A 14,898-nucleotide genomic window follows, 5' to 3' on the forward strand; every position below is an offset into this window, starting at 1 on the left:
AGCGCATTCCAGGTGTCCACCACACGTTGGGTAAAGAAGAACTTCCTAGCATTCGTTCTGAATCTGTCCCCTTTCAACTTTTCCGAATGCACTCTTGTTTTTCTACTCCCTCTATGCCCTTCATGATCTTGTAAGTCTCTATCATATCCCCTCTAAGTCTCCTCTTCTCCATGGAAAAGAGACCCAGGTTCTAATCTCTCAGCGTATGAAAGGCTTTCCATCCCTTTAGCGCCAGCAATACATTTTTTCTCACATTTTATCTGTTTTACTGTCAGTTTCTTCCTCTTTCCCTTCAGTCTTTACAACTCTCTTCCATTTCACATAGCTCTTTCTGGCTTTCTTCATGCTCTGCCCTTCCTCCCTTTTTCTTTCTCTATTCACCCTGCTTTTCTAGATGTACATATTGAGACAGTGGAAGGAAACATCATTGCCACACAGGTGCATATTTGTGAGTGTGTCCTCTCTGTTTTAACTAGTCTACACTCCAAGGAGTAGGAGTATTAATGGTTTCATTCTATGTACAGCGGGTGTCTTGTTGAGTATGTAGTGCCCTGTGCACCACAAAGCCAGCGCTACAAATGATTTTCACAGATGGCCTCGCTTTTCAGCTTCTGCAGGCTGTGTGAGACCCCGAATTCCCCACAGGCCAAGCACGTCTTAAGCCTATGCTGTGCAATCGGTGCCAACAGACAGCTTAATCACTCAATTACTTGAACCTATATGAATGCGTAGATTTTTTTTTTTTTTTTAAAGCAGCAAAGGGAACGAGAATACAGCACAGGACATGCATCACAGATCACACATCGGTAGATCAAGTTTATTAAATTTTGATTTTACGCAATATCAAATATTTCAATGCGTATTACATAATTGAAATGTACAATAAAAAAAACTGGGGTGACAATACAAATAAGACAAAATTATACAAACTAGATCTGGGCTGCATGACTGGAGGAGGCTAAGTGAGCTTCACCAGCTGGGGGTTTCCCACTAGTGGAAATCCTATATAATAAAACGCTAGCCGCGCGGGCATAGCAATATATTGAAACTGGTTTGGGGGCCTGCTGACATCTTTTATTACCTCATTGTAGTTGTTTGTAATTCTTTAATTTTTGTTTATTTCCTCATGCATATCCAGGGAAGGGGGAGAGGGTGGGAGGGCTTATTTGTATTTTAGTATTACACCCTTGAATACATACATCCAGAGTGGGATTGCATTCTTATTCTATATAAGGAATTATTTGTATTATATATATTTGTGCTTGTCATCAATCATTTCCTTGGTCAGCCAGCAAGAGGATGCTCTGGACGTAATCAGAGTAAGTGCCCAACATAAACTTAGCTGCTGATTGCGGATTCTAGACAGAGGGTTATCATCACTGCAACCAGTGGGCTAGGCGATAGGCGGGAAGGGACAGAGAGTTAAGAACTGATTCTTTCAGCCTGGGACACGTACATATAGCTCTGGTTTTTTTTGCACTTTTCAATTAATTTTCTTAGTATTACAGAGCAGTTGTTATTTTGGCCCCATAATCTCTCTTGCGCTGCTCCTCTCTTTTCCTTCCTGTGCAGCGTGTGGTAAACAGGAAATTAGGCGCCAAGAGTCACTACCAAGAAACCGTTGGCTAGCGGAAATGACGATCCACGCACTGCGCATGCTCGCTGCCAGCCCCCCCCCCCCCCCCCCGTCAGCAAAGATGTCGTTTCTTAGCTGATTGAGGCAGGAGCAGAATTTTTAACTCTTGCATACCTGCGCAGAATGTAGTCGTGATCTATATCGTCCTTTGAAAACAAAGTACAGTATTGCTTTTTGGTTTTCAATAAAGTTTACCAAATTTTAAAAAATATAAAATATTTTTCATACCAACCACTCTAACAACAGCAGCAATTCATTATTTCTATAGGCACATACAGTGCTGTACATTGTACATGCAAGAGAAAGACCCTGCACAAAAGAGCTTACAATCTAATTATGACAGACACACAGAGGGGGCTAAAAGGTGGTAGGGGACTATTAAGGGAATGACAGACATATGTTGGTTGGGTCAGTATTTAAACATAGCTTCAAATAAGTGGACCTTTAGTCTGGCTTTGAATACCGCCAGAGATGGAGCAAGTCAGGCAGGTTGTTCCAAGAATGTAGCAAGGTGGAAGGGACAGATACAGGAGTTGGCAGTAGAGAAGAAAGGTACAGAGAGGATAGGGTTACCAGATTTTCCTTTGGGGAAATCCAGATCCATGGCCACGCACCAGGACTGCCCAGTTCCGCCTCTTTCCCACCGTTCCACCCCCGCCCCTAGACGGCATCTGCCCATGATGTCACCGCATTGCGTCCGTGCATGCGCGGATGCCCTTTCCCAGTGTGATTATGTCGGGAAGCTTTTGAAAACCTGGACAAAATGCCAGGTTTTGAAAAGCTGTCCAGACCCCCGGACATGTCCTCAAAAGGAGGACATATCTGGGGAAATCCAGACATCTGGTACCCCTAAGAGAGGAGGGACTTGTCTGATGAGCGGAGTTCCCAGAGGAGAGTATAGGAAGTAAAAAGAGATGAGAGATACTGAGGAGATGCAGAATGAGTACACTTGAGTGTCTGTAAGAGGAGGTTGAAACATATGCAGAGACGGACTGGGAGCCAATGAAGCAACCTGAGGAGAGGAGTAATGTGGTGGACCTTGGTGGAATATGAGGCATGCAGCAGCGTTTTGAACAGATTGAAGTGGAGAGATATGGCTTAGCAGTAGATCGGTGAGAAGCACATTGCAGTAATCCAGACAAGAGGTGACGAGAGCGTGGATGAGGGTCTTGGCAACATACTCAGAAAGGAAAAGACAGATGTTAGCAATATTATAGAGAAAGAAACAACAAGTTTTTGCAGTCTGTTGGATATGAGAGGAGAAGGAGCGAAAAGTAAGAGATGACCCTAAGGCTGTGAGGAGACAAGATAGGGAGGATGAGGGTGTAATCCACTGCTATAGAGAACGGGGAAAGGGAGAAGCAGGTTTAGGAGGAAAGATAAGGAGCTGATTTTAGATACAGAGGAGGCAGGCCGAGACTCGGGCCTGGATTCCCGTATAAATTTCAGGTGTGGAGAGGTAGATTTGCAAGTCATCAGCATAAAGGTGCCACTGGAACCCGTGGGATGAAATTAGAGCACTGAGAGAAGTGTAGATGGAGAAAAGAAAAGGTCCCAGATCCCTGAGGTACGCTGACCGATAGTGGAAAGGCAGCGGAGGAGGATCCTCCACAGCTTATGCTACAGGTGCGATGAGAAAGATAGGAAGAAAACTATGAAATAACAAAGCTCTTAAATCCAAGCGAGGACAGCGTTTCAATAAGTAGGCTGTGATCAAGGAGGATGAGGATGGAGTAGAGTCCTTTGGATTTGGCCAGAAGCAGGTCATTAGAGACTTTAGCAAGGGCAGTGTCTGTGGTGTGAAGTGGAGGGAAGCCCAATTAAAGGGAGTTGAGGATAGGGTTATCAGGCATCTAGATTTACCTGGATATGTCCTCTTTTTAGAGAACATGTCTGGGTATCCAAACGTCTTTTCAAAACCTGGCATTTTGTCCGGGTTTTGAAAAACTTCCAGCTCGGGGCTGAGTTGGGAGGGCATTTGTGCATGCATGAATACAATGTGGTGACGTCACATGTATGTGCACATGCATGTGACATCATCGTGTCACACCTGCACTCCCGATGTGGCTCTGAGCACGTGAACAGGTTGAGGGGGCGGGGCAGAACTGGGAAGGGCCATGAATCCAGGTTTATATATTTAATTTGTTTTCTATCCCATCATCCCCAAAGAGCTCAGGAGTAAAATCTGGTAACCCTAGTTGAGGATAGCTTGAGCCGAAAGGAAATCAAGACAATGGCGGTGGCCAGCTCTTTCTAATAGTTTGGATAAGAAGGGAGATAGGGCGATAATTGGAGGTGCAGGTAAGGTCCAGTGATGGCTTTTTCAGGAGCAGAGTAACTACAGCATATTTGAAGGCGCCAGATACAGTTGCAGTGGAGAATTATAGGCTGAGGACATGGAAGATAGAGGGGATGACAATAGGGGAGAAGGTGATCAGCAAACTGCTGGGAATGGGATTAGAGCAACAAGTAGTGAGTTTGGAGGAAGAAAGAAGATGTGTTGTTTCCTCTTCAATGATTTCTGGGAAGGAGGTAAAAGTGGTAGGGGATGACAGAAGGTCAGCAGGGCAGGCCAGAGGAGGGAGAAGCAGAGGTGGATTGGTCAAGAACTTGATGGTAATTTTGTGGATCTTGTTATGGTCTGGGGAGAAAGCAAAGTAGGAGTCGGTGAGGGCACCTTTAATAGAGAGTTGAGCTTGGTGAAGAGATGATGAGTGTTGGATCCGAGGGAATCAGTTAAATGGGTGTGATAGTCTTCTTATGCAAGCGACATGGCAGCTTGGAAGGAGGTCAACATGAATTTTGAAGTATATGAAGTCAGCATGAGCATGCAAATTCAGCCAGTGGCATTCCACAGACTGGGCACAGGAATGTATGTGGTGGATATTGGAGGTTAGCCATGGCTGGGTTTGGCATGCCTTACAGGGCGTGACACAGGAGGAGTGAGGATGTCCAGAGCAGAGGAGAGTATAATTATAGGAAGAAAGTACTTCATTGACAGATTTACATAGCATAGTGTTTGAGAAGAGGGGAGGAGACATGGCAGAGAGAGTACATGAGTTAATTGACTGAAGATTTCTGAAATTATTGGTCAGGATTGGTCGTTTTGGGGGGTGGGTGGGCAGGGTGATGAGTCATGAAGGTTATGAGATCATGGTCAGAGAGAGGGGAAGAGTTGAGGTAGAGAAGTTGATAATGGAGCAGTCAGAGAAGAGGACAAAATCAAGGCAGTGGCCTTTTTGGTGTGTAGGTGTGCTGGAGCACAGCTGGAGATTGAAAGAGGATATGAGAGCAATGAACTTTGAGATACAGGAGTTGGCAGTGCTCTCAGCATGAATGTTAAAATCTCCCAGGATGAGGGAAGGTGACAAAGATTTGAGGAAGACAAAGAGCCAGGAGTCAATAAATGACCACCTATTCTGAGAGGTGTGAGGGGCTAATAGATAGACTGAGTGGACCGCAGAGGAGGAGAAGTAGTGAGACTGTGGTAGAAGAAGGAGTTGAAAACTACAGGAGGGGGAGGCCTAACTCTGCCTCTGCAGCCAACTGGACGAGGCGTATGAGAGAAGCAGTAACCTCCATGACACAGGGCAGTGATTGAAGCAGAGTCATCAGGACAGAGTTGAAAGGAAGTCCTGGCAGTGACGGAGAACAGTATGCTCAAGTAGCTTGGATAGGAATGGAAGAAGGGAGGCAGGGCGATAGTTGGACGGGCATTATTTTACATGCATTATTTTACTGAAAAAGGCTGACATGTTACTTGGGGGGGGGGACTATCCCCTATCATACCTCTGTAGCGACCCCACATGTTTGTCCCATCGTCTCTTGAAGTCGAGCGTGCTATTAGCCTTGACTACCTGACGTGGAACTAGACTTCTAGCAAACAACGTCAAGAGAGGAATAGAACAGGCTTTAAACTAAGAAGAAGGGGAAAGCCGACAGTTGACCAAGCGTCGATGATTCGGAAGAAGGTATCCCGTGAAGATACCGAGGGGAAAAAAGGCTGGGAAGAAACAAGGGACAAATTACAGGAGTCGATTAACCCAGAAGAGGAGGTTAGAAAGATTGTAGCAAAAGAGAAGAAACCAAGGACAGATTCACAGAGAAAGGAAATGAAACTAAGAACACACCAGGATCTAAATTGCGTATATACTAATGCAAGGAGCCTAAGAAACAAAATGGGGGAATTAGAAGCCATGGCCAATGCAGAGGACATAGACATCATTGGAGTCACTGAAACATGGTGGAATGAGAATAACAAATGGGATACAGCACTGCCGGGGTACAAGCTCTATCGCCAGGACAGAAAGGAGGTGGAATAGCCCTATACATAAAAGAAACCATACAATCAACAAAAATGGACACAACAGAGACGACCAACAAGCTGGAATCGCTATGGGTTAAAATACCGGGAAGGAAAGGACCTGAAATAAAGATGGGCCTATACTATCGTCCATCTGGGCAAACCGGAGATATCGATGAAGAAATGGAAGCCGAGATAAAGCGAGAATGCAAAAGCGGTAACACGGTTATTATGGGAGACTTCAACTACCCCGGGATAGACTGGAGTCTTGGAAGCTCAAGATGCGCTAGGGAGACAGAATTCCTGGAGGCTACACAAGATTGCTTCATGGAGCAGCTTGTTAGAGAGCCAACAAGAGGAAATTATTATTATTATTTTTTTTTTTTCTCCTCTTCCCTCTTTCTTTCTTTCTCTCTCTTTTTTCTGCTTCTTACCGCGAGTAAGTATTTGCCTCAACAAAGCTACCCTATCCTTCGTGTTCTATCCCCTCCCCATCTTCTCTTTTCTTACTAAATTATGTAATTTCTCCCCTCCCTCCCATACTTCCCTCACTTTCCAGTTCGTCTAGTCTATGTCATTTACGTTCACTTCATTTTATAAATTTTTTAGCCTTTTCAAAACATTGTTAACCTGCCAGACATTTGTTTTATGGTCGGGATATTAAAAACTAATAAACTTGGAAACTTGGAACTTGGAAATGCCACTCTGGACCTAATCCTAAATGGGTTAAGGGGACCTGCAAAGGAAGTGGAAGTAGTGGGTCCGTTGGGAAACAGCGATCATAATATGATCAAGTTCAAGATTGAGGTTGGAATACCAAAAGGAAAGAGAACCATAGCGACAACTTTTAACTTCATGAAAGGAAACTACGAAGCAATGAGGGAAATGGTAAGGAAGAAACTTAGGAATACTTCCAGAAAATGGCAAATGGTAGAACATGCCTGGTCTTTCTTCAGGGACACAGTGAGCGAGGCGCAAAATCTGTACATCCCCAGATTCAGAAAGGGGTGCAAAAAGAGTTGAACAAAAGACCCGGCGTGGATAACTAAAATAGTGAAAGAAGCGATAGGCAATAAGAAAAATTATTTCAGGAAATGGAAAAAGGACAAAACTGAGGGGAACTGGAAAGAGCACAGGAAGTATCAAAAAGAATGTAACCGTGTGGTTCAAAAAGCTAAAAGAGAATATGAAGAGAGGCTAGCCAGGGAAGCACGAAATTTCAAACCGTTCTTTAGATATGTTAAAGGGAAGCAGCTGGCTAGGAAGGAGGTGGGACCGCTGGATGACGGAGACAGGAAGAGAGTGATGAAGGAGGAGAAAGAAGTGGCAGAAAGACTTAACGTGTTCTTTTCATCTGTATTTACAAATGAAGACACAACCAACATACCGGAACCTGAGCAAATCTTCAAGGGAGATCAAGCAGAAAAATTAACATCCATGGAAGTGAGCCTTGAAGACGTACGCAGGCAGATAGAAAAATTAAAAACTGACAAATCCCCGGGTCCGGATGGAATCCATCCAAGGGTTCTGAAGGAACTAAAGGAGGAAATAGTGGAACTACTACAGCAAATGTATAATCTATCCCTGAAAACAGGCATGATCCCAGAGGAATGGAAGATTGCCAACGTTACGCCCATCTTTAAAAAGGGATCAAGAGGTGACCCGGGAAACTACAGACCGGTGAGTCTGACCTCGGTTCCGGAGAAAATGGCGGAAGGATTGATAAAAGAAAACATCAATGAACATTTTGAAAGAAACGAACTTCTGATAATCAGCCAACATGGTTTCTGCAACGGGAGATCGTGCCTAACCAACTTATTGCACTTCTTTGAAGGAATTAACAAACGGATGGACAAAGGAGACCCCATAGACATCATATACCTAGATTTCCAAAAAGCCTTTGACAAGGTGCCTCATGAACGTCTACTCTGGAAACTGAAGAACCATGGGGTGAAAGGAGATGTACATAGATGGATCAGAAACTGGTTGGAGGGAAGGAAATAGAGGGTAGGAGTAAAGGGCCACTACTCGGACTGGAGGAGGGTCACGAGTTGTGTCCCGCAGGGCTCGGTGCTTGGGCTGCTGCTATTTAATATATTCATAAATGATCTAGAAACAGGGACGAAGTGTGAGATAATAAAATTTGCGGACGACACCAAACTATTTAGTGGAGCTCGGACTAAAGAGGACTGCGAAGAATTGCAAAGGGACTTGAACAAACTAGGGGAATGGGCGACGAGATGGCAGATGAAGTTCCACGTTGAGAAATGTAAAGTATTACATGTGGAAAGCAGAAACCCGAGGTACAACTACACGATGGGAGGGATGTTATTAAATGAGAGTACCCAAGAAAGGGACTTGGGGGTAATGGTGGACACGACAATGAAGCCGATGGCATAGTGTGCAGCGGCCGCTAAGAGAGCGAATAGAATGCTAGGTATAATCAAGAAAGGTATTACTACCAGAACGAAAGAAGTCTTCGTCTGCATCTGCATCTGCATCTGGAGTACTGCGTCCAATATTGGTCGCCGTACCTTAAGAAGGATATGGCGTTACTTGAGAGGGTTCAGAGGAGAGCGACACGTCTAATAAAAGGGATGGAAAACCTTTCATACGCTGAGAGATTGGAGAAACTGGGATTCTTTTCCCTGGAGAAGAGGAGACTTAGAGGGGATATGATAGAGACTTACAAGACCATGAAGAGCATAGAGAGAGTAGAGAGGGACAGATTCTTCAAACTTTCAAAAAAAATAAAAGAACAAGAGGGCATTCGTAAAAGTTGAAAAGGGACAGATTCAAAACAAATACAGTCAAACCTCGGTTTGCGAGTAACCCGGTTTGCGAGTGTTTTGCAGGACGAGCAAAATATTCTCACAAAACGTGTCTCGCAAACCGAGTGTTGACTCGATTTGCGAGCACCCCCCCGATAACCGGCATTGCTCCCCCCCCGCTCGCAAAGGGCTCCCTCCCGCTCAAATCACCCCCCCCCCCCGCGAGAACAGGAACCCCCCGCCCAACCAACTTTAACTCACCCCCCCTTTGGCATCGGCATGCAGCCCACAAGTGCCGGTGCCGCTTGAAGATCTTCTTCCCAGTCTCTGCTGGCTTTGAGCATGCACCTGTGCATGCTCAAGCCCTTCTAATTCGAGAATCTAAGCTGTGGTAAAAATTGGCCAGTGCTATCCTAAGACATGCCCCCATTGCTAAAAAATAAATTCTATTAGTGCATGGGAAGCGTGTGCTGATCCCACAATCACCACTGGGTGTCTGAGCACACACCATGGAAGTGTTTTTTTAACCTGCAGTAAGCATGCATTACTGCAGCTTAGTAAAAGAGCCACTTGTCCTGGGAGCTCCCACAAAGAATATCAAGATATCCACACACAATATTCATGAGAAAGCTTTTCATGTAGTGGAGACAGTGCATATAGATCTCTCTCATGAATATTAATTGTGGATGTCCTGAAAATCTGACTGGCTGGGGATAGGGTTTCCAGATGTCAGGGAAAACCCAGCCTTGTCCTCTTTTTAGAGGACTGTCCAGGGCCCAAATGGATTTCCAAAACCTGGCAGGTTGCCAGGTTTTGGAAGGCCCTGAGCTCAGGGCTGCTTCTGGAGAGCCACAGAGCATGCATGGATGTGACATAATGATGTCACATGCATGTGCACATCCGTGTAACATCATCACATCCGCGCATGCTTGGAGGCCTTCCAGATGTGGCCCGGACTTGGGAAAGAGACCAGGTTTGTATGGAGGTGGAATGGGGCAGGGTGGGGCTGGGGTAAAACAAGGCAGGGCTGGAGGTGGAATTTGGTGGGGCCATGTGTCCTCTTTTTTGCTCAAACAAATCTGTTAACCCTACGTAGTTGGGGGAGCTCCTGGGACAGGCTTGAGAACCACTGTGGTAATCTATTACTTGGAAAAGAAGGACTTTTGAACAGATCTGAGGTGAGCATCCTAGAACAGCTCCACACAAATTTACTTCTTGTTTTCATTTGATTACATGCTTCACTGGGATGTTATCACTGATGGAAGATTTATATCAGCAGATTTTCAGGACATCCACAAGCTGAACTTCCATTCCACTGCCATTCTGCAGTAGCTGAATGAAAAGATGCTGTTCAGTCAGTAAACAGGAGAGAGGTTTCATGCAAAGGGAGCATTTACTGTCTATATATATATATAGTCTCTCCTATCTGTGCAACCAATTTAACCTGCATTTCAATTTCAAATCATTTTCAAGCTTATTTTATTTTTTTAAAAAATTGTGCAAACTGAAAACCCGTAAAACAACAAATATGTAAGCGTGGATATGTTTCAGTTTTTTCAACAAGCAGATTTTGTTATTTGGTTAACAGCTGTCTATTTGGAAAAGCTGTGCCTGATGCTAGGTGGAGGGAAGATCATTGGAGGAAGTACAGAAGAAGCGACCCTGGAGGCAAATCAGCTGGGTGTTGGTTCCCTTTAAAAGCATGGCGGCAACGCAGCGGACTCCATTTCCCAGAAGGCCGCGGGGCGGTTGTGTAAGTCGCCCTCGAAGCGGAAAGAGTCCAGGCGAGGAGGGCCGAGCGGAAAGATGTCGTCCAGGCGCCAGTGGTGCTACCTGTGCGACCTGCCCAAGATGCCCTGGGCCGTGGTGTGGGACTTCAGCGAGGCCGTGTGCCGCGGCTGCGTCAACTTCGAGGGCGCCGACCGCATCGAGTTCCTCATCGACACCGCCCGGCGCCTGAAGAGGGACCACGTGCTGCAGGAGGCCCGCTCCCCGGGCCCCCAGGCGGCCAAGCTGGGGAAGGAGGCTGGGGAGAGAGCCAGGGCCGAAGGAAGCGGGCAGAGCCCCAACACCCGGCGGGCGCTGCTGGGCACGGTGCCCCCGGGGCTGCTGGGGGCGCGAGGGGCCACGGCGCTGGCCCTAAGCAGCCCCTTGCTGAGCGAGCTGAGCAAGCGCCCCCTGGCGCCCCCTTACGGCGACTACGAGAAGGAGCAGCGGCGGCGACACGAGAGCGTGGCCGAGCTGAGCGAGAGCGCCCGGAACCGGGCCGAGGAGTGGCAGGGCAAGCCCAAGGCGGTGCGGGAGCAGCTCCTCCTCCTCTCCGCCTGCGCCCCGTTCACTGTCCGCTTCAAGAAAGAGCACGGCCTGTCGGGCCGGGTCCTGGCCTTTGACGCTGTGGCCAAGCCGGGCTACGAGTTTGAGCTGAAAGTCTTCACCGAATACCCGCGAGGTTCGGGCACAGTCTACGCCAGTGTCCTAGCTGTGGTGAAACAGATGTTTCAGGACTGCTTGAAGGACTCCAGCAAGGTCATCTCCTCCGGCTTCAAGTACCTCGAATATGAGAGGCGGCAGGGTGGCGATTGGCATCTGCTCAGTGAGCTCTTCACAGATCCCATACGCTTTTTCAAGGAGCCACTCAACCCGGACATGATTCCACAGCAGAACCTGGACAGTGGTGGTGGCACCATCCTGCCTATCTCTGCGCCTTTGGGACTAGTTCGTACAGGGCCACCTCGTTCGCTCACACGACGGCGAAAGGCCTCGCCAGAGCTAGATGGCGAGGCAGGCATGGGCAGCAAGCTCAGTGGAGAGCAGCAACCACATTGGGTGTCTCAAGTCTATACCCCTATAGTGGCTGCATCCAGTCAGCCTGTGACTTCTGAGGGAACCCACCATAATGAACCTTCACCCATAGCAGCCCTGAAGAACGTTGCTGACAACTTGGGTCCCAAGGATTCTGATCCCGTCCATTCCACCAGTGCAAGCCCTGGATCCTCTGGGACACAGAATGGTCCTGACTCTTCCAGCACTGGGACTGTCATCCCCCTATGCTGTACCATTTGCAGGGAGCGGCTGGAGGACACCCACTTTGTACAGTGTCCCTCTGTACCTGGTCACAAGTTCTGTTTTCCCTGCTCACGGCACTTCATCAAATCCCAGGGGGCCGGAGGGGAGATCTATTGTCCCAGTGGGGAGAAATGTCCCTTGGCAGGCTCCAGTGTGCCCTGGGCCTTCATGCAAGGTGAGATTGCCACTATCCTGGCTGGGGATGTGAAAGTGAAAAAGGAGAGAGACTCCTGAGACCCCTTGGAAAAGAGACAGAGCTCACTGTGCGGCCAGCTGGGTGGCAATGGGACAACTGGAAGTCTCCTGGTGTTCTGGGAAGGATCAACCATACAACCCCAGTCACCCCATCACCATAGCCACCTACTTCCTTAATAACTTCTGAGCACTTGTCACTGGGGTAACCAGAAAGCTTCAGAGTGACCATGTGCATGATGTGTATTTTATTTTTGGGAAGATGTCCATGTATATGGTGTGGGTCCCCTGGAGCTGGGTGGGAGTGCACATATCTACTAAATTACCCAGTTCCAAGAGAAAGATTTTAGGCCAGTCCTGGATTTCTGGTGCATTATGGGACTTACAACACTGATTTCAGTGAGTAGGATCAGGAACTACAAATATCACATTGCTATGGGATGTAAATTCAAACCCAAGTTTGGCCAGAAGTCTTCCTCCTAGAACTAGGTAACTTTGCAATTCTGAGTTCAAGGGCACGTGGGCTGGACTCTGGCTGAGAGAGTCAGATACTGCAGCAGGGAATCTCCTCGAAAGCTGTGGTGATTAGCCCATTTACTAAGTCTTTAAGCAGTTTGCAGAAAGCTTAGAAAGTTTGAATGTTTAAGGAGTTAAATTAGGTACTGGACCTGGTCTCAAGTATACATTAGCCCCCTCAATCTACTTGTGCTCACAGGTTATAGCAGGGGTAGGGAACTCCGGTCCTCGAGAGCCGTAGTCCAGTCGGGTTTTCAGGATTTCCCCAATGAACATGCATTGAAAGCAGTGCATGCAAATAGATCTCATGCACATTCATTGGGAAAATCCTGAAAACCCGACTGGAATACGGCTCTCGAGGACCGGAGTTCCCTACCCCTGGGTTATAGAATACCTACACTTACACATGCCCCCCCCCTTTTACTAAGGCACGCTAGCCGATTTAGCGCTCTAAATGCTAACACGTCCATAGAATGCGCTAAATTGGCTAGCACGCCTTAGTAAAAGGACCTAATAGTTTGAACAAATGAAAATAATTAATTGGCACTAATTTGCAATTACATACACAACTGTACTTGATATTCTCCTTAGAATGCAAACTCTATAGCACATAAGTCTGTCTGTGGACATGGTGGATCTTGAGTGTGTCCAGAACTTAACTTGCTAAGGTTATAGAGCACTGACAATTACATGCTGTAACATTTAGGCATAGACATTAACATGGTGTAAGTGGCTGTGCCTACATGTTGGCATGTAACTGTGGACTAGTATTCCAAATAACAGCAATTACGTGTGTAATTGCCAATATAGAATTCTTGCTTAACATACAGCATCCTGGTACCTAACTTCTGGCAACCTGTAAAGAATTACCTCGTAACTGTCTAAGAATCACAGCTTGCCCACTCATATGAGCTTCCTCTGTTGCTGTTACTGGCGTGCTGCTGGGGCACAGGTTTCTGAGCAAAGGAGGAAGTGCCTTCCCGGTGACAGGCTTTATATCCCTGTGCCTATCCTCCAGTTCTAGAGGTGCCAGACTCTGTATTCCTTTGCCTCATCCAGTTCTAGAAGTGATAGGCTCTGTCTTCTTGTGATCTTCCAAATCCTCTGGTCCTAAAGGTAACATTGTATTGCGGTACCTATTCCTACAGGTAACCCAATCCTGTAAGCAGAGCTTCCAAGTTTCTCAGTTCCAGGAGAGACAAGGCCAGGCTGAAAACCATATCATAGTACATTATGGGATCGGAAGCATTGGAGTCGGGGACTACAAATCTCACACCACAATTGTTGATATAAGTTCAAAACCAGAACTAGTCAAAAAGTCTCTTTTCTGGAACAGAGTAGCATGGCATCTCTGTAGAGGTATTATGCGCTGTATCCCTGAATCCATCCCCTTGAACTCTTCAGTCCTAGAGGTGACAGCATCTGTATCCCTATGCCAGCCCTTTGAAGCATCCAGTTTTGAGGTGAAACAGGTAAAAGAACTAGGCTCCAACTTATCTGTCCCTGCTAGGTGTGTTAGCCAGAGCTGCCAAGCTAATTTACGTGGTATGCTGATGCAGTCAACTGGAACAGATATAGACATCGATTTTTCCTTCTTGTATACAAGGAGGTAGAGACCTTGATTTTCATTGGAAGATGAAAACTACATCTCTGTGCATGTAATAGGACAAAACCAGGATTGAACCAACCTCTCATGAATGGTTTGGGTGAGATGGCAGTCCTAGATCCTCAGCAATGGGATTACTACCAAAAAGCTGTAAATGGGGAAATATCCATCAGTTTTAGGGAAACATTATAGCATACAAATCTGCATTTAAATATGCATGAAAGGGAAGCAAGGAATAAAAGATGCCAAGGGAAACTTTAGGTCAGTCCAAGGTTTCACACATCCTTCTGTTGCATTCTGATACCTATGATGCTGATTTGAGAAGGAAGAAGCAAACAATTCTACAATACTCCAGGCTGAAAATTCAAAATCAGGCATTAACATTGTCTCCTTAGAAACATAGAAACATAGAAGATGACGGCAGAAAAGGGCTACAGCCCATCAAGTCTGCCCACTCTGCTTACCCACCCCCTGTCTATGCCCTAATGACCCAATTTCCTTATCTTGACCCTCGTAGGGATCCCACATGGGTATCCCATTTATTCTTAAAGTCTGGCATGCTGTCTGCCTCGATCACCTGCACTGGAAGCTTGTTCCAATGATCAACCACTCTCTCTGTGAAGAAATACTTTCTGGTGTCGCCATGAAATTTTCCGCCCCTGAGTTTGAGCGGGTGCCCTCTTGTGGCCGAGGGTCCCTTGAGAAAGAAAATATCATCTTCCACTTCAACACGTCCCGTGAGGTACTTAAATGTTTCGATCATGTCTCCCCTCTTCCTACGTTCCTCAAGAGTGTAGAGCTGCAATTT

General features: G+C 46.5%; 1 protein-coding gene across 1 annotated transcript; it reads left to right on the forward strand.

Annotated features, from left to right (window-relative positions):
• Positions 1–10,452: 10,452 nt before the first annotated feature.
• IRF2BP1 (interferon regulatory factor 2 binding protein 1) lies at positions 10,453–14,596 on the forward strand. The gene has a single exon (XM_033957240.1). It carries the CDS (start codon positions 10,517–10,519, stop codon positions 12,008–12,010), a length of 1,494 nt encoding a protein of 497 aa, XP_033813131.1. The 5' UTR covers positions 10,453–10,516; the 3' UTR covers positions 12,011–14,596.
• Positions 14,597–14,898: the final 302 nt, after the last annotated feature.

The sequence above is a fragment of the Geotrypetes seraphini genome, chromosome 8 (genome assembly GCF_902459505.1).
Source record: "Geotrypetes seraphini chromosome 8, aGeoSer1.1, whole genome shotgun sequence".
NCBI classification, from domain to species: domain Eukaryota; kingdom Metazoa; phylum Chordata; class Amphibia; order Gymnophiona; family Dermophiidae; genus Geotrypetes; species Geotrypetes seraphini.

What these genes read in the sequence shown, in the direction of transcription:
- IRF2BP1 (XM_033957240.1), top strand. Translation starts at nt 10,517, where the DNA reads ATGTCGTCCAGGCGCCAGTGGTGCTACCTGTGCGACCTGCCCAAGATG.